Below are 26,275 nucleotides of genomic sequence, written 5' to 3'. Positions count from 1 at the left end.
GGATCTTTTGCATGTAAAAACACACTCGACAGCAAGGAGGGAGTGGAAGAGCATGGAGGAGTGTAGCGTGCAGAAGGTTACGCATTGTAGGGAAACTTTTAACGCATGCACACACGTGCACATGCACAGTTTAGTTCTAAATGTGAAAACTGTAAATAGTTCATGGTGTTATATTTGCAGATAAATTGTTATTTTGATGTAAAACAACCATTTTTTGTCTTGTTTATGTTATGGTATAGTTGTTTAGATATTTGATCTGTCCCAAAAGCAAAAAATATTTGTGTCAAAGTGAAAGTTATGCTTGAAATGTATCTTTTCACAAAAAGACGGTTGTCTCCCTGTTTTAGTTGGGAACTGATATTTTCCCGAAACTTACCTATGTTCTACTGCTGATTACTAAAAACTTTTTTTTTCTGATGAACGACGAGAGTCTAATCTTTCTTCTGGTAGATTGCATGTTTGCATTATATAGCCTTAGAACACAATATTCTGTGTGCCTTGAAAATCCGTCAAACTCATCTAAAACGGCCGTTGTACACCGTTTCAGTTGTCATGCGATATTGCATTTAGCAAACTCATCAGTTTGCCCCAGACTGTATCATTTGACAAAATTGAGTGCCTGAAACTATCATTATTCTCTAAGAAATATGTTTTTTGTTCATATTTTAGGGTGCCTACAACGGATTTATTGGATTTATTTGACTTCCTAAGTGGTTTTTGTACATTTTGGTTTTCATTTCACCCTTTGGAACTAATTAGAAAACGTAAACCGAGGCACCAGTGTATATTGCGCAGCGCAACGGCAACAGAACCAATGTTGTAATGGCGGTAAGGAGCAATCTGCCGAGTCAGCGTTAATGTCTTTGATGAGTTGTTTGCAAAGAACACAGAACCCAGCGAGCACAAAGCCAAAGTCATTTGCCATCTTCTCACTGGTCTTTGCCTTTTAGTTGAGATTTTCTTGTACTTCGCTTTGCTGTGATGCACCACAAATGTTTCAGCTTCGGGATTTTTCAGCGTACGTTCTTTCACAGTCAGACCATGCGAATGATCTTTTGCACGGCATGCACTTCCAGTATCTTCACCTTTCTATTTCCACCAGATCTCCTGCAAATGTGGAACACTGTGGAACAAAAAAATGGAGCGCACATAAGGTTCAAATTAAACTGTGTTATGTCCCCCACCCCACCACGCCACCCCCACCCCTCCTCCTGTCTTCCTTCCCATCGGATGTTTTCATAACCAAACCAAGTGTGTGCTGCGAGTCAGCCAAGAAAAGTCCGGACAGACTAAAGAGCGAGAGCGAGAGAGGGCGAATCCCTGAAGCAGAAATGTTAAAAGTTGCATTGTTGAATTGAGTTTCCGCTGCCCTTCAGGCCTCCAGGTTGGAGCTCTGTGGCTCGTGAAGCTCATTTCCCTTTCTCGTAAGGGTGAGCCTCGTCATCAGCGCTGGCAGAGTGTGGATTTCACCGCACGCTGATTGGGGGAAAGGTAGCAGGGATCATGCATGCTATTGATTTTATGGCTGCTGTCAGAGGGCAACCTTGGATGTCCACTTTGTGACCCTTATGAAATGTTTTTGTGGTACAAGCCCATTATAACGGGACTTTATATGCAACTCTGCTGGTTAACACGCCTCATACGCACCTATTCAGTGAAACAAAAATTTGTTTTCTAAAAATTCAGTACAAAAAAAAAGCGATGTTTTGAAACTCGCCGACACACTTGCGGGAAATTAAGACTGACGCAGTTGATCCTGTCATGTGATACGGATCTTACAAAAACAGGAAGTGCATCTGAGTGTTTTGAAACTTCAAATTTATTTGCACTGATTTTTTTTTTCCCACTGAATTTTTATAAACTGATTTTTATTTTACGCTGAATTTTGATGGACTGACTCTTTTTAATATCCACATTTTTTATTTTTACAATAGTTATTAAGTGAATTTTAATTAACTGATTTTTTTATGAGCTGAATATTATTGATGGACTTATTTTTTTTTATGAACTCAATTTTTTCAACTGAAATAAAAAAAAAATGAATTAGCTGAATTTTTACCAGCCAAATTTTTATTGATGGAATTCTTCACAGACTGATTTTTTTTTATAAACTGAATTTATTTTACACTGAATTTTTAGAAACTTTATTCTTATGAATCGATTTTTTTTAAAAATTTTTTTTAATGGACTGAATTTTTTATAAACTGAATTTTCAGAAGTTGAATTTTTATAAACTTAATTTTTTGGACTTTTTTGAATTGAATCAACTGAATAAACAAGCATTCTGCTTTAGATTTTTTTTCCAATTACATTTTCAGCATAATTTGATGGAAAAAAAACAGATCACAAAACAAAACATTCATTTAGATAAACTGCTTTGGTAAGAAAGAAACTAATTAACCTTCATAGTGGTGCGTTCAAGGACCAAAATCTTCAGTCTTGTCGCAAAAATATTATCAATGAAACACAAAAGTAAACACTGTGGGCTTTCGAGCTGAAACTCTAACATGAAAGCACGTATCGCTCTTCTCAACGAGCAGCGGGTCCCGCTGCAGCCCTTCCCTCTTCCCTCCATCTTGTTTATGACTTTGAAATTTGGTGCACACCTTCAGGGGACGGACAGGCACGTGTGTGTCAAAATTGAGACCGGTTGATAGCAAAATATGGCCGCCATCCAGCAAAACGTTGTTGTCTTAGCAACTAATTGTCCATAAGTCAAAAGGGACGCCATGGATGTCATTTTTATGATTGACATCAGACGGCAACCGTGTTCCCTTCAGGTGAGATGGACACCCAAGTTCAAGGAGATGAAAAGAGTTTGTGGAAAGTTCTTGGGTTTTATTACCCATCCCAGCATCCTGCCCGCACTGGAGGGGCGGAGGCCGCCCTCGTCACGGGGGCAGGCAGCTGATGCTTTGGGGTTAGTGCACATGGTGTTGCGGCCGATGCTCCACATCTCAGCGCTCACCCCAACTTCCTTCCACATCCTGCCTTGCCAGCTCCCTTCCACTCGGGCCAGATGTTTTTGTGCAAGCTAAGCAGCGCCGACCCCTGAAGCCGTGCTGCAGTTGAGGAGTTTGCATCGGGTGGTTATAGGATGACGTGTGTGTGTGTGTGTGTGTGTGTGTGTGTGTGTGTGGGGGGGGGGGGGGGTCAGACTGATGGCAGGTGTAAAGTGGGGAGCACAGTGACCCTGCCTTGACATGCATTCATTGTGTCCCTCTCCTCGTCCTGGAACATCTAAACAGGATGCAGTCTGTTTCATGGTAAACCCCCTCCTGGCTCCACTTCCATGGTACCTCAACATTTGCCACGCTCAGCCAGAACCCCCACCCCCCATCCGTGCGCTGAAGAGGAGATGACTGTAAACACTCACGCTTGTTTGTAATATACGCTTACCAACGCTGGGGTTGGAAACGTGGTTGCGGGATGGCTTCGTGACTACTAATCATTGCCCGCATGCGCCGTTTACGTTGGAAAACCGACCCCCTGCCTTCAGGGGTTAAATCTGCACAGTTTGGGACACGCTCACAAGTCGCCAACATTTTTTTTGTTCTGCGACCAGACCAACCTTTGCGGCCCACTTTACGCCCAAAGACTCAAAATAATCCAAAAGTCATAACTGACCTGCGACTGCATTCATGTACGTAATAAAGACGTGTCATTCGCTTCATGCAACTGCTGCTCTGGCGGCCTCCTTGCACAAAATGAACAATCAGAATGTCTCCGACCCCATTTCCACTGTAGTGAACTTTGGCGTTGGTGCTGGATTAAGCTTGAGGCCGGGGTGGAACCGTGTTGACTGCGAACTGACTCTGACACCGGTTTCATTCTCCATTGTCCTGGGGAGCCGTGTCATTATATCACAGGGGCTACGCCTCCGATCAGGGAATAACAGGAAGCTTCAAGTGTTTTAACCAAAACGCACAACCCGCTACAGATGAAAATAGCTCTTTTAACATGTTTATCTGCGTTCTGCTGCACAGTTATTCCATGAGGGGGGGGCTAGCGTATGAGCATTAATTTGTTGGAAACAAGGCAGAGGCGATGCTTAATCAAGCAGCTTGTCTCGCGCTGCCTAGAAATATTTGTTTGACGATGTGCGGCCTCCTAGTCTAGTGGTTGATGATCCACCAACGGGACAAGAAAATATGATTTTCCAAAAATTCTTTTTGCTTATGTTAAGAAGTCATCTCAGATTTGAGTGCATATTACTTAAGTTAAGCAAAGTGGTTGAACGTTTACCTTCATTTCAGCCCTTTAATCCGCTCAAATGTTGTTTTTTACAGCAAACTTGCTCATTTATGTACTTTGCCTTTCTACTTGTGGATCGCGTTGACCCCAAATGGACGTGATTGATAGAATATTTGTGCCTGCAAAGTGTTTCTGTGTAAAATTGGCTCTTTTCAACGGCACAGCCGTCTGGCACATCAGGTTTACAGCCAGCACAGAATATCCTGACTGATATACGGCTTTGGGCCGGGCAGTAAATAAGCGTCCGACCAAGACTTTCAGCCTCAAAGCAAGCAGCGTGAAAAGAACACAACATTCCTTTTGTCCACGCTGGATGTTTGAAATAACTTCTCCCGGCTTTTATGCCACGATAAAGGAGGAGCACGCGCGTTAAGCTTTTTTTCCCCCCTTTGTGCTAATAAACACTCTCTTCCTGCGAATAAATATGTGCTTTCTTCCTGACTTCCTCCTTGATGCGTCTGTACTCGCTATTTTTCTCCTGTAAGTACTTTCCTGTGACTTCTTTTGTGAGGCAAACAAAAGCGCAGGTTTGATAGTGACACATGATGTTCTCCTGGTTTTCATGCTGACGCCTCTCCAAGCCAAGGTTATTCAAACCCTGTGCTCCCCCGCCCCGTCGAAAGGGGAATTAGCGTTCATTTGGTTTGCCTGGCGTGTATGGTCGCATCGCGCACAAGCCCCGATGCTTTGACTTCAAACTGGATTAAAAGTCAGATAAACCCTCAAGTCACAACATCCTGGCCTTGCTTGTTTGGGTAAAAAACTTTTACTCCTACACCGCTCCCTTGCAGGGTTTTCTTTTAGATTTGGCGCTACCTGCTCACTCTTCTCGCTCATGAACACATTATAACGAACCTGGTATGCCAGAGAATAAGAAGGCGTAGCAGGGGGGATCGATGTTGCCAAATTTCCCACAGCTCTGGAGTTCATGTGTGTGTTGTGGCGAAGGCAAGCTAATGACATCATCAGTTCATTTGCATAATTAGCGTATTAGGGGTACTTACCCGCATAGCATCTATCTTATCTGTTACGTGTTGTGCTGTGTATTTTTCGGCGTGTCACATTGTACACATTTTAAATAGATATACCGCTAAATCAAACGAAGAAATCTGTATTTGTGAGCAAGGGTGAACAGATAGCGTCAAATCTAAAAAATAAACAATTAAAAAGGTAGCAAGGGCTAACAGATAGTGTCAAATCTAAAAAATAAACAATTAAAAAGGTAGCAAGGGCTAACAGATAGTGTCAAATCTGAAAAAAATTTTAAAAAGGTAGCAAGGGCTAACAGATAGCGTCAAATCTGAAAAAAACAATAAAAAGGTAGCAAGGGCTAACAGTGTCAAATCTAAAAAAAAAAAAAAAAAAAAAAAGAATTAAAAAGGTAGCAAGGACAGTCAAGCAGACAGCGTTTTTAAAAAAATAAAATAAATGAATAAATAAATAATTAAAAAAAACATATATATATATATATATATATATATATATATATATATATATATATATGTAGTAGGGATGTCCGATAATATCAGCCAACAGATATTATCGGCCTGATATTGGCATAAAACTGCTTTTACCCACAGGCCATCAGGCTTCTCAACGAAGCAGTCACACACGCCGCACGCAACACATGCACACACTCATAGCACTTTATTTATTTATTTATTTGTATGAATGTCTCTTCTGTTGTTGTTGCTTAATTTATTGGTATATATGTTTATGTTTCTTATGTTCTTATTCTTTCTTGTGTTTTCTTTCTATTCTTGGGCGAATGAACAGAATAAGATTTTCATTGCATAGTAGAACTGCTGTTTTACCATGCACATGACAATAAAACTCTCTTGAATCTTGAATCTTGAATCTCTTGAATGTAAAAATGTAATATCTGTAATGGGATGTTTCCCTATAATGAAAGCCGATATTAAATATAATGCTTTATATACGCCAGTGGGTTCCTGTATTTGCCGACGCACAAAAGATGATGTCATCAAACAGTTTCTCTAGCGTGTAAACAAACGTGGGTGGCTAGTAAGTAGCAAGCTAGCTCGCTCCTTCCATCCGTCTTTTCCATCCATCCCGGCTGACTTTGGGTGAGAGGCGGGGTACACCCTGGACCAAGGGTGAACAGAGTGTGCTAAATAAAAAGCGTGGGAGCGTGGGCGAGCAGATAATAGCACCAAATTTTTCTGTGGCGGTACAAATTGAATTGTGGTGGGCCGTCACCAATTAATGAATGTATGTCGCTGTAAATGGCAAGTAATCAGACCCTTCTAGATACTCTTCATTTGGTGATTCTGACATGAACGCACATATCGCTCTTCTGGACGAGCAGCGGGTGCTGCTGTGTGCCCTCCCCAACCCCAAAAGCACTCACAGGCAGCTCCATCTTGTTTGTGAAGTAAAAAAAAAAAAAAAAGACATAAGCGAGAGGAGAAAGTTAATTTGTAGTTTTAAACATAGTTAATTATGTCAATTTGACAATTACGTCAGCCCCTCACACACCAGCGCCACAAATAGATGGGACACTGCCCTGATTTTACTTGGATGTTAAGCTTTGCCATTGCACCTACCTAATTTTGTCCAACATTCTTTTCAACAGGTTTGCACGCACTGAGGCGCGCAATCGGATCGTCCAACCAGCCGACGGACCAGCAGCTGATGGGGAAGGTGACCGTCACTCTGGCCGACCTCCGGTGGGCCATGACGCTGGTGAAGCCCAGTGCCATGAGGGAGGTCGCTATCGATGTGCCCAAGGTAGAGCTACCACCCTGTTGACATACAGTACTTTCAACGATGACGTCACCGTGCTCGTGTAGTCGATCTCCTCTCACGGCCAACTGCAAAGCATTTCAGTCAAATGAATATAAGCTACTTTTGTTGTGTTTTGAGACAATTTCACTCAATATATCTGCTTAATAAGATGCATTTTGGCCCAACAGGGAGACAAAAGTGACTTTTGGAGATTCTAACATGAAAGCATGTATTGCTCTTCTCAACGAGCAGCAGGGTCCCCCCATCAGGTGACTCGGTCTTGCTTGTGACATTATAAAAACACAAAAAGAAGAGACAGAAGAAAAATCATATTTGTCATGCTTTTTATCGTTTTTTTTTTACTCACTTTTTGTCGGCCACAACATCCATTAAAAAGTACACGCACACGCACGTCATGTAATTTTATGAGAATTAAAGTAAAAATATTACGCGAAAAAAGTCGCGATCTAACGAGACAAAAGTTGCAATTTTACAAGAATAAACTCAAAATATTATGAGGAAAAATAAAGTCATTTTAGTAGCATAGCGTTAAAATAGTAACTCATTCATTCAGATGAAGTTTTTTCTTGAAAAATATATAACTTCTTAGCATATCTTTACAAAATATCACGGTGGCAAAGTTGCATCCTTCCATTTTTCACCATGTGGCCGTCGCTGAACCCCCCTCCCCCCTGTTATAAAGAGATGGATTTGTCCTCTAGTTGATTTATTGCATCATCTTGCAGCCTTATTTTGTTAATGGAAGAAGACTTGACAGCACAGGATGAGTTAAAAGTGTGTTGAGAGTGGCCGGGCCTCCCTTGTTGCTCTTAAGTTGTCTTTTGGAAGTGAGGAAAAAAGTGGAAATAACTCCAAATGAATGACGACGGAACGGGCGAGAGGGGGAGGGCGGTGGCGAGAGACCCAGGATGTTTTGCATGTAGGACATAACGGACAGGAAGAAGCTTAACATCATCCTCCTCTTGTAATTAAAAGCAGATGTGGTTGCAGAGGGTTGATACATGCGTCTTATCTGCTCACCGCCGCTGCCGCCACGCTCTGCATGCACTTCCAGAGATGTTCAGTGCTTGCGGCGGCTTCCTGGAACTGGAAAACGAGAGTTTTTTTTCTTTTCTTACCCCCCTTTTGGCAGCTGAGCTGAATGAAAGGCTAGCCACAGAGCCCCGGACTTGATTATATCCACATGAGTGCAAACATTTGTTTCTAATCCCTTTTATATAAGAAACTTCCAGCGGGGCAGGATGAAAAAGCTCTCCAATCACCAATGCAGAGACTTTGTGCAAATGACACCTCTCACTTTGCACGTAAATACATTTAAACTTACCACCTCTTCTTCATATCCTGACTTTTCTACTGTCTGACTTTTAATACCCATTACTTTTAAATCTATTTCTCGCTCGCCTGTGCCTTCCAAGCCCTTCAAAGCCCTAAATCCTGAGAGGCCGCTTGTAAAAGTTCAGAAAGAACAACAGTAAAACATAATAAGTGGGTCTGGGAAACAAAAATTAAAAAAAGAAAGAAAGAGCAAGGCCAAACAACAATCAGCAGAGCGAGGTGTGAGTCAAAGCATCGCCTTCTGAGTCCCTCGCGTGAGCACCTCGCAATTAATCTGACCGCCGAAATCTGCAGAGCAAAAATGCGATGCAAAGAGGAGCATTTTAGAGTGCTTCCCGTTTAGTGATTTGCATTTTGCTGAGCAACAAAGCAAACACGCCAACTTGGCATTGAAGGAGACCATGCGGCGTTCTGCACCTGCGTGACAGGAGGGACCACTCTGCGCCAGCAGGTGGCAGTCTCAGAGCTCCCACAATCGTAGCTTTGGTGCTGGAATTGCAACAGTTTCAAAGTGCGACCTGACTGCGGATAATTGGAGGAAGATGGATGGATGGATGGATGGATAAAAGTGCTTTCGTAAGCCCTACTGTGTGTGTGCGTGTGTGTGTGTGTGTGTGTGTGTGTGTGTGTGTAGCTTTAATGCTAATGAGCTGCGTTTATCTGCGACAGTGTGTGTCCCTCCAAGAAGTGCTGTTGTGTACTTTATCCACTTTACATACACAGTAAATCCCCAGGATTTTGTTCCTAGCCACCCGCGAACGTCAAAAAAATAAGACTATTTGAGACGACCATAAGAATGTCTATTTTTGGCACTCTGATCTCACCTGCTGCGTCCAGGCGCTACTGTACACAAATTTGTCAAATAGGTTCATTTTGTCTTCTTATTGATTATATGTTCACTTTCTTAGTGTTTTAGCTATACCGCTTACACAGGATTTTATACTAATGTATAACCCGCAGGGCATGCTGGGTAACTTCCTGTTAGAGAAGTGTGCATGTGGGCTTACTCTGGATGCCTTGCAGGCTGTAAATTAGCATAACATAATATTGTTTTGCATGTACTTCTTATTCGAAGACTCGCATTGTTGTGTTTGGTTGCACCGTGAGAGAGGTAGGCGTTTGGTTTGATGAACTTGTCGTTTGTTGTTGCGCGAGTCAGCGTGTAAATGTGATTTTTCTGCGACATAAACAGCCTCGTTATGGAGGGTAGCAGCAGAAAAGGGGGCGGGGTTTCCCACAAATTTAAAAAAAGTCAAAGCTTTGATCAAAATCCCGTGGGGTCGCAAATGTGCAGGGATCCACTTCACTTGTCATATGTCACATGCAACAACATAACATTCATGAGCGGGGGTTAGCGACGCTAGCATAGCCATGTGATGCCAAAGTGCTAACATTGCACTCACACTGTAACAACATGTGAGGTATTTGCTGAAGAAAAACTAGACGATCAAACTTACAGCTCCCACGTTTGTCACTGACTGACAGGAAGTTGGCAGCTCTATATTTTAAGATGTGTTGCGAAGCCTACTTTTTTGTTTTTTACCACATAATGGGCGTGTACACAGGGTGGGCTCGTCTAGCTAGCTAAGGGCGGGTCAGAGGTGGTCTCCCCTCGTTTGGTTTAATATCAGATACTGTAGCTTGTGGATTATTATCACATGACAGGCAAACACTAACTTCATGTGCAGACTGATTTATTCCACCTTTTATCTTTTATCTCCCCCGCGCAGCCTCCCATTCTTACTCTCAAGTCATCACTTTGCTCCTTATAATTTCTGCTTTGAATTCCCCCCCTTCCTTTTCTCATATCCACACCCCGTCCCCTCTCCTCCCTCCGAGCAGAGGTAACACATCCCAGGCCACCGGCGCCGTCTCCGGGGAACCCAGCACCTAATGGAAAGCTGGCGTCTGGCCACATACTGTAAATACCGAACAATTTATGGCCGGGGGGGGGGGAAGAGGAGGAGGAGGTGTTGCAGGGAGGAAGAGAGAGGCCGCAAAGAAAAGTAGTGACCCCGAACGAAGACAAATAGACGTAAAAGCAGCAGTGAGAGGATGTGATGATACATTTATCTCGTATATGCAGCCTAAAGGGTGTCCTGTCCTGACTGATTGATGAACTGCGTCTCAATAGGTGGACCCACCTGGATTATTAGCGTATTAGATGATGTAATAAATGCATGCATACAGGAAATATACATACCGTGAGGACCAGGCAGCTCTTTGTTTGACAGGAGCTGGTAATTCGCTATGAAAAAACTCACAACGAGCTTGTCAATCCGTTGGAAACTGTAGGTCATTACTCAATATAACGCAATAGAACTAAGTCTGACTCACGGTGTCATCTTACAACGACCGCTAAACTCATCACACAGCAACTCAACACTCAAAAGGTATAACTAGGAAAAATACAAACCTTTACCAATATGAGTTTAAAATTACAAAAACACAGTTTTTAAGTTTTCCCATCATGCTCGCTGCCTCTGTCCATCAGGGGGCGCCAGAGGAGCCCACAGCCCAGAGGGAGGTTGACGTCATTGCAGCGCCTCAATGAATGCCTTCCTCAGACACAATGCATAATGGGAAAAATTAAAAAAGAGTTGTTTGTGGAATAATAATCTCACATGTTAACATTGGAAGAGGTCCTTGTTGTTCTTTTTTTACTTCCTATTCTGTACAATACCTCCTAGGGTGGCTATTGTAACATTATCATTGTAACATTACCGTCACTTAGTGACCAGTGTAGAATACTACATATTACAGCGTCTTTAAATGCGTCTTCTGGATGCCTTGTACTTATATTTTACTTCATTTAGCCACTTCTATGCTTGAAAATGCTTCCTTAGGCAAAAAGTACATAAAATGTACTTACATATGCATGTTTTGGACTAATAATAGGCCATATTCAGCCATGAAACAGCATGATCTATTCATATGTTTTTGTATAACGTGTCCTTCATGCCTTTATGAGCATCAAACGTGATAAAAGTCAAACATCTCCCCTCACTTGTTAGCTGCGCTGTGTATTAACGTACACGATAGGATGTGGAATTACGGTCTTTGTGGGGGCAAACTTGTCTTTACGTTCTGCGTAAACAAAATATTTTATGTCTGCTCATTTATGTCTTTTATGTTCTTGTTTTTTTAATGACATTGGAAACAGATAAAGTTCCTGTATTTTCCATCTGTCCAACAGGTGGAAAATATTAAAAAGCAGTTTTGCCAGGAGCATTTTTCTAATGTTTTTTTTTCCATGAGTGGAAAAGTGGTTTTGGCAGGTGAATACAGAGCACACCACCGTGCCATGTTCAAGGTTTTTTTTTAAGGACCTGTTTCTCAAAAGCAATTTAGTGGCTTCAAGATGGTGAATGTAGAGATTTGTTGTGATGGAGCGTTGTGGAAGAAGATGTTGGCCGACTCCCTCATCTCTGACACGCTCTCATAATTCAAGCGGAATTTGCAGTTCCTCGTGTCCTTCCAAATATTCTTTTCATATTCCAAACGCCTGGATCAATGTGGAACAACTTAACGTTCTTTCATGTTTTTCTTTTTCTGTCATTCCCTGATCTGATGTTTTATGAGAACTTTGCTGACCTCAGCATGCAGTTATCTTTTTTGTGTGGTCTGTTGTGTGTGTGTGTGTGTTTTATTCATGTTATGTCTGCAAGCCTGCTTTTCTAATTCTTTTACTTTGAAACATTTCTGATGTGCCTTTAGGTTTAGTGTTTTTCTCTAACCTGAATTTTGTATTTTAAAAGCTGTTTCAAGTCAGGTTTGACACATTTTTTTTAAATGATAGTTTTATATTTTGTATTTTTATATCTATAATATGTATAATAAATATACAAAATATATACAATATATTATGCAATATATATATGATATAATATTATAAACATAATTTAAATGTAATAATTTGTAGTTTATTCTACATTTTTATTATATTATTATATAATATATATATATATATATATATAACAATAATAAAAATAACAATTACAAACTAGTGGACATGTCGTGTGAAATGTGAAATATTTACTATATTATTACTATAACCAATATTGTGGTATCTACAACAATAATAAAGTAATAACAATAATAATCATTTACTAAATATAGTACAGTATTTTATTATTAATATAATTTCTATTGATACTTTTTAAATGCAATTGTTGGGTTTTGTCTAGTGGACATGACGAGTGAAAGGGTCTCAAAACGAAACATAAACAGGGTTCTCATCGCACTCATCCGCCATGTTTTGCACGTTTTCATTCCTACTTTCTGAGGCACTCCAAATCATGACTGAATGATACACAAGAAACAAATTGTTCAATAAATTATTTTTAGTGCAAAATAACAAATAAACATAATTCATTAGAAAGGCAGCAGCTGTACCATTACATTACTGTGTGCTGGCAATCAACGACGTCTGTGTGAAATTACACGTCTAAGCCACCTCCCTCCCCACTTTTCCGCCTCGGGCTGACTCAATACAGCGATGCGCATTCTTTGCGCATTTGCAGAGAATGCACCCCCTTTCACAAAGGTCATGAGCTTGTTTTGTGCCACTGATGCCATGCATAGTTTCCCAATCCAAACAAATGCCCGCTTCACCCGTGTGCAGGTGCGCTGGGCAGACGTGGGCGGGATGGAGGAAGTGAAGCTGAAACTGAAGCAGGCGGTGGAGTGGCCCCTGAGGCACCCCGAGGCCTTCACCCGCATGGGCATCCAGCCACCCAAGGGGGTCCTGCTGTACGGACCGCCGGGCTGCTCCAAGACCATGATCGCCAAGGCTCTGGCCAACGAAAGCGGACTCAACTTCCTGGCTGTCAAAGTACGTTTATGACTTTTTTATGTCATCAATGCATGGATGAAGGGTTGCTATCGCACTCCTACGCTGCCTGACATGTCCGTCATCAGCTGCCCTGATGACCCTGAGGGAAGTCTCAGTGCCCCACTTCCTCTGCCAAGAGCTTCCTTGTTTGACCTTTAACCCCGAGTTTGTCCATTCTCATTCATCACCCCCCGCCACTTTCAGGCAACCCCCCCCCCCCCCCGCCACGGCAGCCTCGATGCATTCAGGCGTGACAGAGACTGATGGGCCACATTGTGGATGATTTCTCAAAGGAGCGGAAATGCTAATGCTAATGCTAATGCTACAGCTTGACTGACTGACATCGTTCTTGCTTATTCGGGATTTTGTTAATATTAGAAAAGGAGGGAAAGAACAGCAATACTATTTTATGACCCATAATGGGGACAGTTTGACCCTGGAACAGACTATTTCTATTGCTGTTATTTATTGAGGGAAAAGGTCTTATTGGTGAAAAGCTCATCAATTATTGTTTCCTCCCTTAGAAAACACACTCATAGGTACTCGCTGCATACGTGTGTATTCACACGCCCACACACGCGCGCACACACACACACACACACACACACACACACACACACGCTGTCGGTGTCAGCAGCAGGGATGAGTGAGTCAGCCTGCACACTTACTGCCGTAGACAAGGAGGCTGCGACTTAAGTGTCCTCTCCTCTCCTTCAGCTCAGAGGTGTTGAAAGGTGGACTTCACAGGGAGGAAGTCCCCCCCCAACCCCATGGGGGCTAAGTGGAGGTTTATCTGCAAGCAAGAGGTGGAAAAGTCCAAGAGGCTTTAAGAGCTGGGGTGGGGGTTTGGTCTCCATCGGAATGAAATGAAATGATGGCAGAAAGATGAATAACAAACAAGAAGAGGACGTCTCGTACCGAGAAGAGAAAACGACAAGCTTTTAGCGGAGTTCAATTTAATAAGACTAACAGCGATTCACCTCAAGAAATGTCCCGAAGGACTCAATTATGGCTAAAGCTTGAGGTTTTAACGCTCATAAAATGTCATCATAGCCCAGAAATGACAACCGAGAAGTCCCGTGGCCTTAAAGGAAAGAACATTGTGATGAAAACCTGAAAGACATGCCTATTTATGCTTTTAATTAGGATTTTACTAGGGCTTACATCTGTGTTTTTCCTCGTCATGATGTATTTTAGACCGGGAAATGTTGTATACGGTGTGTGGGTGAGCAGATGGCGCCAAATCTTAGTACCGCCTAATATTTCTGTGGTGGTCCAAATTGAATCGTGGCGGGCCGCCACAAGAAATCCGCGTCTGCAAGAATACATCCATCTGAAAAATAACATGGGCACTCGAGCCCAGAGCAAAGGAGACTGTGACGTCCCTTTTAAGAAAAAGCAGTTTTGGGCAGCTGTCGCTGGCTACTGGGTAATCAAATATGCACACATAACTCCATTCAGTGTTTTATCAACGTTTAATGAACGTTTGTCTCTGTGCTCAATCTATGACTGTTTTCAGTACCATATTTTGCAAAAGTATTTTTTAATTGCTGTTTTTTTTGTGTCTTATGTGCTTATATGTTATGCTGTCATGCTTTTACATCAACCTGTCATTGGACTGCAGATGAAAATGGCCGTAAATTCCGGCGTATAAGCCGCTACTTTTTTTCTTAAACTCTGCGGTTTATGTAGCGGTGCGGCTAATTTATGGTTAAATTCTAATCTCGTGACATCGCCTTTACTTCAGAACTACTGCTAATCGTTGAAGTACTGTGCCGCTCGCGAGTCAGTAGGAAACGGTAGCGCTTTCTTTGGCAGGAGTCAATCACTAGCTGTCAGTGCACTCACAACAAGCTTGTCAACCCATTGGAAATCACAGGTCATTAACAGTATAGCAATATAACAGTGTGACTCACGGTGTCATCTTACTAAAAACACTTTACTAACAATACTAAATTCATCACACAACAACTTAACACTCCAAAGGTGTACCTGACAATTATACAAACATATACCAATATGAGTTTGCAATGAAACAAACAAGTTATCCCATAAGGCATTGCGTCTTAGCAACACGGTCGCTAGGAAGCTGTGATGACATCAGCCACCCTCTGGGCTCTGGGCTTAGGATCCCCTGGTTCCCTCTGGTGGGCAGAGGCAGCATTGCAACGCCATCCACCATTTTCTATGCTGCTTGTCCTCCAATGAAATGGTTTTCTGAAACGAAATGCATTATGGGAAAATTTTAAATGTTTTTTAAACTTTAAACTCATATTGGTGCCTGTTTGTGTATTTATAAGTGTAGCTTTTGAGTGTTAAGTTGCTGTGTGATGAGTTTGATGTTGTTTGTAGCTCGTTGTGAGCTTTTTCATAGCTCATGATTGGCTCCTGTCAAATAAAGACCTGGTCCTCACGGACTCGTGCGCGCCACAATGTGCCATTTTATGACGTGGACACGTGCGGTTTATACACTGGTATAATATATACACTTATATATGTACAAACCAGTTTTTTCCTCTAAATTTTGTGGGTGCGGCTGAAACACCGGAACTTTGTGGCTAAATCCGGCATATTTACACGTTGAACTTTAAGGTGCTCATGTCAATGAACATGCATTGTCCCGTTTGAAATGAATAAATACACAAATGAATGTATGGGAAACCCTGTATTCTGTGAAAAGACCATTTAGCTGATTACTGTTTCACCTTTGCAGGGTCCAGAATTACTGAGCAAGTACGTTGGTGAGTCGGAAAGAGCCGTCAGAGAAGTAAGTCCTTATTTCTATATATTGTATCTATTAGGGAAGTCCCAGTCCCTTTTTTTATAGGCTTTCTGATCCGGTACCAACTTTCTTCTTATAAATGTTCTTCTCAAAATATTTTGACTTTATTCCCCAACATTATAACTTTTTCTTGCAACCTAATTTCCTCAAACTTTATTTGTTGTTTTGTTTGTTTCTCAAACCAACATATTTTTTCTTTAACTCTTTCAATACCGAAGACGTATTTATACATTTTTATACGTCTATTATGTTTTTTTGCGTGAGAGGCCAAAGAAGGTGATGATGCAACTACAGACTAAAAGAAGTCGCTTCTCAAGCAGTTTTAAGCCATAAAAATGGCCACAAGGTGGCAGAAATGCATTTGATAAGAGCTCGACGTGGATCTTTTGCATGTATTAAGACGCTCGACAGCAAGGAGGACGTGGAAGAGCGTGGAGGAGTGTAGCGTGCAGAAGGTTATGCAGTCTAGGGAAGTTTTAACAAATGCACGTGTGCACACGCGTGCACACACGTGCACACATACAGTTTAGTTCCAAATGTGAAAACTGTGAAAGTTATGCTAGGAAAGTATCTTTTTACAAAAAGCTGTTTTGCTCCCTTTTTTGGTGAGAACTGATATTTTCCTGAAACTTACCAACGTTGTACTGCTGATTACTAAAGAACGGGAAAAGGCAGAAACAAACTTTATTTTTCTGATGAAAGACGAGAGTGTAATCTTTCTTTTGGTAGGTTCCATGTTCATATAGCCATAGAACACAATATTCTGTGTGCCTTGAAAAAACAGTCAAAATCATCTAAACCGAAGGGGTTGAATTTTTAACTCTTTTTTTTTTCTCCTAATATTTTGAATTTATTCTTGTAAAATTACTGCAGATTTTTCCATTTTTGCTGCTGTTTTTAAAATTTTTCTTATAAAATTTGATTTTTAAAATGTGCCACAGGGCAATAAAGAAAACAGTTGCGGGCGGCAAATGTCCCCGGGCCACACTTTGGACACCCTTGGTTTCTTGCGAACTACTTGTCCCCATTGACCTTCTTATTGTTCCCGTGTTATTTTTAGTGCTTTTTTCATCACCATTTGAGCTAATACGCACTTTATGACGTCCTCAAGCGCCGCATTTCCTGTTTATGCTTGCTGGCAGCTGAGGACGACACTTACGAGCTATTTTAAAGGTCTGTCCTGTTTCCCTCTCCCTCATTGTTGCCGCCGCCACGGCTGCTGCCGCTCGCAGGTGTTTCGGAAGGCGAGAGTCGTCGCTCCGTCTGTCGTCTTCTTCGACGAGATCGACGCCCTGGCCAGCGAGAGAGGAAGGTACGCATCGGGATGAAGACGTAGTCCACCTCTGAGTCAGCTACTGTTCTTTGTCCGGCGATGACAAACGCACGGTTCACTCATGAATGCACAAACATCCCGAAACGACACTGCGGTCGCTACGGTGACGGCTGTGGCCTTTAGCTTCCCTTTGCACACAGAGGACGGGCTTGTCCGGAGGCGCTTTAATGGGATGGCACGGGGGAACATCTGTGGCTTAAAGGAAGTAGGATGGCGAGTGGGGGGGAGGCTTGAGTGGACAGAGGACACGGACCGGAGGCGCACAAACACTTCATTGTGTCCTTCCCCGGCAGATGGGGGAGGACAAATATGCAGCATGCTGAAGGAAGCTGTTTGAGTATGTTGCCATCATAGCACTTGTATTCACTGTGCTCATCATACAAGTGTAAAAATAAGTTCACCGCTCTTAATAATAAAACATAACAACAATAAAACACGAGCCATTAGCTTTGAAGTGATGTGAAGGCCTCATGGATGTCATCCTTTCGCATCCTAAGTGTAAAAAGAAGTTCATGGTGAATGCAAAAGCACGCTACTACTCTACTCTGATGTCATCTACGTCTAGTTGCATTACGTTTGCGTGTGGACGGGAGCTTTTTGCTTAATGTCATCAGGAATGTCTTGTCGTATTGTAGTGTCGAAAGGAGTTGCCGCTGGAGTACCCAGCATGCTTTGCGGGCACTTTGAAAGTAAGTTGAAAGAAAGTTATAGTTTAGTGTTACCCACACAGAATGGTAGTTCATTGTTGCGCGTGTGTGTGTTGTACTGTTTGTAACGTGGGTTTGTTTGCCTGACGTGACGCCCTAACCAAAGTTCACCCAGAGTTCAAATTTTGTGCGACTTCAGAGACGTATTTTAGAGAATTCCCGAAATTTGCCTTTGACTTTGCATATTTACCTGCGTTGTTAACGTCAGCTTTCTTCACACTCACTGAAGTATTTTGAAGATATTCTTGATAAGAACCGGCTGAGTTGCTGCAAATCAGAGCCGTAACAGTAGATCGGGGGTGTCCAATGTGCGGCCCTCAGCTCACCTGTAATTGGCCTGTGGCATATTTAAGTAATATTTAAAAAAATTGTAACGTTACATGAAATGTGTAAATGTCGAATGGTAGAAGATATCACACTTGTTTCCATATTTAGTCATTATTATTATTATTATTATTATTATTATTATTATTATGGTGATGATATGTCTGAATGCATAATTACTATTCTTAGCACTAATAATTAATAATAAGAAATAAATAATTATAATAAGTAATTAATAATATTTGTAGAATGAATAATACATATAAATAATAATTCATTGTTATAAATAATTGTACATGACAAATAATAATAATTGGTATATTAATACATTTTTTAATAATGATATCATTCTTCATAATATACAGTATATAATATATAATAGTAATTAATACATAATAAAAATTATCATTTAAAATTGAATAATAATAATAATAATAATAATAATTTTATATTTGTTGTATTACGCTAATGATCACGATGTGGTGTGACGTACAAATAAAGTGGTATTATTTGACATAACTGATTATGTCGACAGCCGCTTATGTTGATGTGAGTCAGCCAGTCGGAGGGCTGTCGACTTAAACGGGATCCACTGTGCAGAACATCAACTGGACGTGCACTTCGCTCCTCCACAGGGATTATTTATTAGCGTGCCCTTCCTGCCACGTTTAATCAATGAAGTGGCTCATGCAGTATCGACCCCCCCACCACCACCACCTCCTTCCTCCCGAGTATTCCAAACTGTTGACACAAGCGGACCACCTCCGCTTGGCGGCGTGTGCGTCGATTCCCCGGAGACGTCCAAGATGAGAAGCAGGTGTAAATCTGTCATCCCGACCGCGCACGAGTCCAGACGAGTGCTTGGATGCAACAAGGAAGGCGGTGGGTTGGGGGTGTACAAAAACAAAGAACATGAAGGTGAGGGCGTGCTTTTGGAACAGTTTAAAAGTCAAAAACTACACAATAATACACATGGAAAACAAAGGTCTTTTATACTCATATAGTATAACCCGCAAAGCATGCTGGGTAGTTTTCTGTTTGGGGATTTGTGTGCGTGGGCTTCCCAGCATGCCTTGCGGATAATACATGTGTATATAATAGCATCGTTTTGCGTGTATATTAGTGTGTAAGTTTGGAAATAGGTTTGGATCCATCCAAGCGTGAAATATTGCAGTGTTGTGCAGTTGGTAAAAGATGCGTGTTTTACTTGGACCATCCATGCTTTGTCATTGGAGTCGTTATTTTCCTCGCTCAAAAGCCCTCCATCACGTCCGCGCACCGTCCATCTTGAGCCAGTCACTTCATTTATTTTGCCCACGGAGTCACCCATCAGCCGTTCCAACGTTGTCCATCACTCTCCGGCAGCTCCTCGGCGTCGGGCGGCGTGGGCGACAGGGTGCTGGCCCAGCTCCTGACAGAGATGGACGGCATCGAGCAGCTCCGCAACGTCACCGTGCTCGCCGCCACCAACCGGCCGGACATGATCGATAAGGTAAACAGATGCCAGCTCTCCTTCTCATCCGCTTCCTGTCGTCCTTTGGTCCATGATTGATCAGGCTGAGGAGGGGAGGGGGCGTCGTCTTCTCGCCCGGCCTGTTATTTGTGATTGATGAGGTTAAAGGTGACTCTCCTCCGTCTTTTCTTCTTGCACTCTCCCCTCCGACGCTGTCACTGCTTTGTTTGCTGCGGGTAAATACGACAACACATTTATTCTCTTCACACATCCTCCTCATTGGCCTTCCAGGGGACCAAAAGAGTGCTAAATAAATTAAATCACACTGTGACATAATAGACTAGCTTAGAATGGAATCATAAATAGAGAACAGAAATATTCATTTTAGTCAAATGAGAAATTTAGAAGGTCATGTATTCTCACAAAGTTTTTTTTCATTATTGATCAATTTATTGATTATTTCCTTAGACGACGTTTTTTTTTTTTTTATATTACTTCATACGATTTCAGAAAATGGTAAAATGTGCCAAAAACAACCCCAAAATTATACCCTTGTGTTCAGCACAAATTCTATTTGTTTGTTTCTTTCTTTTTTTTATATATTATTAATTTTGTGTGCTTTGCGTCAATAAAAGAAAGCCAGGATGCGTTATGAAATAAACCTTGACCTTTATAAAAGTGTGTGAAAAGTGAAGACGTTTCAAAAATATAAATGATTCACATTTTTAAAAAGTGATATGATCGTTTATACATAAAAATAATCAATAAATAAAATAAAAATTATCTTGATTTGTGTATTTTGCAGCTGACCACATGTAAAACCTTTATCAAACGCTAAAATACTCAAAAATGTAAAAATGTAAAAATACATTTTTTTTTATACTTATATTATGTAACTTATATCATATTTTATTTTTAAAACAGTATAGCTGTAAGTTAATATGTGATATTGATATATTTATATACATATTAATGATTATAAATGAGAATAATATACGTGATTAATTATATTCACTTCCAGGTTTATGTGTATTAAAATCACCTTTCTTAGTTCATTGGCTGGAAGAGGTCACATGCTTACTGAGAGGTGCGGCCTCGATGATAACTAAAAAGGCGACTGAGTATTAGAAAATGTGATTTTAGCAAATGATGCACTCACGGGTTGTAGTTAAAAAAAATTCGTATTAAAAAAGTGAAAAGTGAAGAAAAAGCTTTTTAACTCATTCAATCCCATCCATTTTTCAAAATTCAAACCTTTCAGTAGCGGCCATTTTAGAAGATTTTGACTGATTGTTCAAGGCACACAGAGTATTGTGTTCTATGGCTATATGAACATAGTACCGAGATTAGACTCTCACCCGAAAAAAAGGTTTGTTTCTACCTTTTTCCGTACTTTAGTAATCAGCAGTAGAACATGAGTACGTTTCAGGAAAATATCAGTTCCCCACTAAAAAAGGGGGAAACCAACTTTTTGTGAAAAGACACATTTCAAGCATAACTTTCATAACGCACATTACTTGCTATTGTGACAGCTTAAATATCCCAACAACGATACCACAACATAAACAATAGAAAAAAGGGGTTGTTTTACATCAAAATAACAATTAATTTACAAATATAACACCATGAACTATTTACAGTTTTCACATTTAGAACTGAACTCTATGTGTGCACGAGCGCACACGCGTGTATGTGTTAAAATTTCCCTACAATGCTTAACCTTCTTCACACTACCTTGCTGAGTGTGTTTTTGCATGCAAAAGATCCATGACGAGCTCTTATCAAATGCACTTCTGCCACCTTGTGGCCGTTTTTATGGCCTTAACTGCTGTAAGAGTGACATCTTTCATTGTGCATTTGCGTCATCACCTATTTTTGCCTCTCGCGCAAAAAAAACAAAAACATAAAGGACGTATAAATATGCCTTTGGGATCGGGCGTCCGGGTTTATAAAAACGTCTAAATACGTCTTTGGTATTGAGTGAGTTAATATGCAGTTTCATGTGTTGAGATATGATGCCGTTGATGCAGCTTTGCTGGAAGTCCTCTAACAATTTGCATCACGTTTAACACGCTGTGCAGTGTGCTGGTGTCAAACATCTCCTTCCTCCCTGCTGCTACACACCTACAGTGTCACCTTCACATCTCATTGACTTCATCATGGAGATAATCAATGACCAGCATCTTGATTGAGTTGCTCTAAGATGATTAGTGGACTTCCTCTTGTCACTGGTGACCTTTTCAAGAGGGACATCTTTACCTCTCAGCCCCATCCAACTTCTATTTCCTCCCCTTTTATCTCTTCCTGCCTCCCGGCTACAAATAAAGCTTTCTTGCTCCCTTATCCGAGCATCTTCTGCCTAATGACGCTTCCTGAGTGCTGATCAAAGGAGGAGTCTGGACCTTCTCAGAAGGACGCAGGAAGGAGAATGTGCTGCTGCTCCTCCAGTCTTTGGCTACAAGCCTTTGCAAATGCATCAATGATGATGGGAAACAGAGTCAACACAGTCTAAATATCTGCCAACACGAGTGGATAGCAATGGTCATGGCCTGGGGCTGCATGAGTGCTGCCAGGACTGGGGTGCTGCGGTTCATTGAGTAGAAAATTGAATTTCAACATGTACTGTGACATTGGGAAGCAAGACAACATCCCCTGCCTTTCTCTTCTAGAGAGTCATGAGTCATGAGGCATAACAGCATGCAGCATGTCATGCATTGTCTTCCTTATTGGGACATTAAAGTATCCGCAGCATCAAGCATGCTTTCTTTGTAGATATTGTCAATTGCATTCTTAAATAATTGTGTCTTGCTTACAGCCAAGCATGGTGGTGGTAGCGTGCACGAGTGCTGCCGGCACTGAGAGTTTCCGTTCATTGAGGGGAAAGAATTCCAACATGTACCGTGACATTGTGTAGCAGAAACTGGGTTGCAGTCAAGCATGGTAGTGGTAGTGTGCACGAGTGCTGCCAACATGGCAAGAAATGTGTTTCATTGAGCAGAAAGAAGAATTCCAATGTGTATCATGACATTTTGTAGGAGAAACTGGGTTGCAGTCAAGCACGGTGGTAATAGCGTGCAAGAGTGCTGCCGGCACAGGCAGCTGCTTTTGTTGAGAGGACAGAAGAATTCTAACATGTATCGTGACATTGTGTAGAAAAACTGGGTTGTAGTCAAGCTTCTTGGTGGTATCGTGCATGAGTGCTGCCACCACGGCGAAAGCACCGTGTACCGTGACATTGTGTAGCAGAAACTGGGCCGCATGCCAGTTTCCCAACATGGTAAGGATCCCAAACACACCTCCAAGATGACAGGTGTCTTGCTGGTGATGGATGGGCAGAATCCTGCCTCCCCACATCATCACCACCAAGGGAGCAGATCCTCAGAGCATCTATACTGCTATACAAGCTGTACATTGACTCCTCTAAAGCAGATCCAAGTTCTGTAGCATTGTCTCTTAGCAGTGGTTGCTGAAACTCCCATGTCCCTCACGCTTCATCTTTGCGGCGTGGAACTGGAGTAACACTTTCCACGTGTAAGAAGCACCGTGATTCGCTATGTCGAGGATGGGTGTGTGTGTGTGTGTGTGTGTGTGTGTGTGTGTGTGTGGTGGTGGGGGGGGGGGGACGGTTCAAGCCTTACCCTGCCTGGCTTGGACAGATGGGAAGCCTCCCTCCCCCATGCATCCCTCCACAAGTGGGCCTCTCTCAGGAAGTGGTCTCCCGGGCAGCTGAGAAATCACATTACCCCCCCACTGAGTGTGAGTGTATTTCTTATGTTGGGGGGGGGGTCTCTCAGTCACGCTGTTGGAGTGGAAAACGGTCTAGAGTAAAGACTTGTCAGGAAAGATCTTTATAAAATGTGAAGTGATGGACTGTCAAGTCACAACACCCCACCCCCCCACCCCTACCTTGACCAAACCGGACCAGGGGGGTCATGATGGACCAAATGAAGATGAATTAATGCTCGGGGTGTCAATGCGCTCTTTGTTAGCTGTCGGTGTGGCGAGAGGAAGACTCCTGGGGGCCTCAGCTGGCCGACGCTCTAAGTGGGGAGGGGGGCAATCGGAAAAGGAAAGGAAGTGGGGAGAGTGCATTTGCTTTTACGTCACTCAGCCATCCCTGCAGGAGGTGGAGGCGCTTTAGTGGATTATTTTCATGATGATTTACTCTAACATGACAGCAAAATAACAGTCGCTTCAAGTTGGAATATTTGGACATTAACGCGACTTTTAGCATCTATTGTACGCATACACAGGCTCGAAAGAAGGATACTGTCATTTGCAATTATTATTTTTTTCCTTGGAAATAATGGAAATAGAAATCATCAGTTCCAACTGTCACCATCATAATAAAAACAAATTAATAAATGTGTAAAAAGGAGTGAGCCAAAGGCTAAAATGTCAAATACATAATAAATAGTACAATAAATACGACAGTAGTGGTGTAATGATTCGTTTTAATAACGATTCGTGGTTGCGATTCAAGGACGATATCGGTTCATTTAAAACTATATGATCCGAAACGATTCAGTAACTTTAAGTCGATTCGGTAAATTTTCAGCCAAAAATTCAACCAGTGTGACTGTGAAATACAGACCTGGATACGGGACGGTGCAGGTGAACTTTCCTAGATTCCCTTAGTTTTTTTTTGTCAGGGAATCGGGTATAAATTAATTATGGATATAAACAAACACGTTAACAACAATTCATGACAAATGCATTCACATTTTATTTGAATAAATGCAACCAACACTTCAGGTTGGATTATCAATGAATGAATTAACAGGTTAAATTAAGTGAAGTCTGTGATCAATTCTATCTGATAAAACATGACTTGAACTTTAATTTGATACCCCATTCACTTCTCCACCCCAAGTATTAAAGAAGTTGGAGCAAATTTCATAGCGGGAAATAGCGCCTTTGGTCCCCATTGCTGTAACATTGAGTCAAGACAAAAGCTGTGATCGACCCACGGACCTTGGCAAGTACAACCGTACTACAAAATAGTGACATTTGTTTGAAAAGTAGCCACTTACATTTTTTTGATCATCAAAAAGTTCAGGGAAGAAAACCAAGTGTCATTTCATGAAGGCCTCACTACACACGCCACGATACAAATTGCATGTGCACAGTAATTCCGGGGCAAAATGAACATATTTTGCATCAGATTTGAACCAAATTCATCTGCAGATAGATATTAAAATTAAAATTAGAATTTATATCCTACATACATTTTATCTTGTCCTGAAGCTCCCATCCATGAGTTTGAAAGGCTTAAAGTTGGACTGAACTTTCGATGTGGTCCAACACGATATAAATATAAAATATGTATAAATCCAGCATAAAGCGTGGTGATGACATCACAGGTCGCCTTTACATAACATTGTCCGTGCACCCCACTCCACAGGCATGAATAATCAAGTTACACGAGTTTAACGTCTTCATCATTAAAAGTGCAAAAAAAAAAGCACAAATCCATTTAAATCCTGCCGCCCTTAATTCCAATTCTTTATTTCCTAGTATCGATTCGTTCGATTGATTACCGCGTAATCCTGCATGGCGGTGGCTCAAACTGTGTTTTAGTGCAACCTCAGAGGCGTATTTTCCATAAAATGTGGGGTTTTATAGTACTTTTTTACCACCGCAATACCACATAACACAGTGCATCCCTGCACATGTGATTCAGTGTTTGTGGCCCACAGATTTGATTTTTAAGCAGTCTTGATGTATAAATTACGAGGTAAAATGTACAACTGTTAAAAAAAAAAGGCCGCACGGTGGCCTACTGGTTAGCATGTTTGGGAAGATCTGGCTTCGAATCTCCGTTTGGGCATCTCTTTGAGGAGTTTGCGTATTCTCCCCATGCGTGCGTGGATTTTCTCCGGGCACTCCGATTTCCACCCACGTTCCAAAAACAACGTGCATGTTAGGTTCATTGGCGACTCTAAATTGTCCAGGAGGTATGTCACGACCCTGGTGAGGTTAAGCAGCGTAGAAGATGGATGGATGGATGTCTTTATGCTTCACCGGTAATGTTTTTTGACTAGAGCTGAGATTTTGCACATTTTTTTCCGCGGTCCTTGAACGTGCCGTAGTTGTCGGCTGTTGGTCCCGGGATGTAACGCTCGTGAAAAGATTGGCTTTGTTGTGTATATGCAGTATTGTCTGATTTCCCTGGCTTCCTCCTCACCCTCGTGACGAACTGTGGGGGAAAAGTTGAGCGTCATCCACGGACGCTGTGACTAACTCAGCTGAATCACATCCCAGCAAGAGCATCACGTTCCTTCTGAGAGATATAAAACACAGCTCTGCACTTTCTGTTGCTCTTTTATGCGGACGATGATGTTGTTGGCTCGACGTGTGCTGAGAATGAGGCGCGTTGAAGCCTTGCCGCTGTTGTGTGAAGTGACTTATGTGGCGTGGAAAGCAACGCCACTTTCACCAGCGGGCTGGCCTTAATGCAAAACAGGGCTGCCACTTTGTCGTT

At 41.8% G+C, this 26,275-nt stretch overlaps 1 protein-coding gene across 1 annotated transcript in view; it reads left to right on the top strand.

Moving 5' to 3' along the window:
* The window catches only part of spata5 (spermatogenesis associated 5), a 120,336-nt gene that overhangs the window by 16,338 nt on the left and 77,723 nt on the right, over nucleotides 1–26,275 (top strand). Inside the window, exons 11-15 of the mRNA XM_054791891.1 lie at nucleotides 6,851–7,005; nucleotides 12,983–13,192; nucleotides 15,906–15,959; nucleotides 17,207–17,286; nucleotides 19,704–19,830. Of these exons, the coding sequence (XP_054647866.1) occupies nucleotides 6,851–7,005; nucleotides 12,983–13,192; nucleotides 15,906–15,959; nucleotides 17,207–17,286; nucleotides 19,704–19,830 (626 nt within the window). The remainder of the gene's footprint in view (nucleotides 1–6,850; nucleotides 7,006–12,982; nucleotides 13,193–15,905; nucleotides 15,960–17,206; nucleotides 17,287–19,703; nucleotides 19,831–26,275) is intronic.

Source organism: Dunckerocampus dactyliophorus, chromosome 11 (genome assembly GCF_027744805.1).
Source record: "Dunckerocampus dactyliophorus isolate RoL2022-P2 chromosome 11, RoL_Ddac_1.1, whole genome shotgun sequence".
NCBI classification, from domain to species: domain Eukaryota; kingdom Metazoa; phylum Chordata; class Actinopteri; order Syngnathiformes; family Syngnathidae; genus Dunckerocampus; species Dunckerocampus dactyliophorus.
Note: the sequence above shows the minus strand (reverse complement) of the source record. Positions and strands in the feature narration are given on the sequence as shown.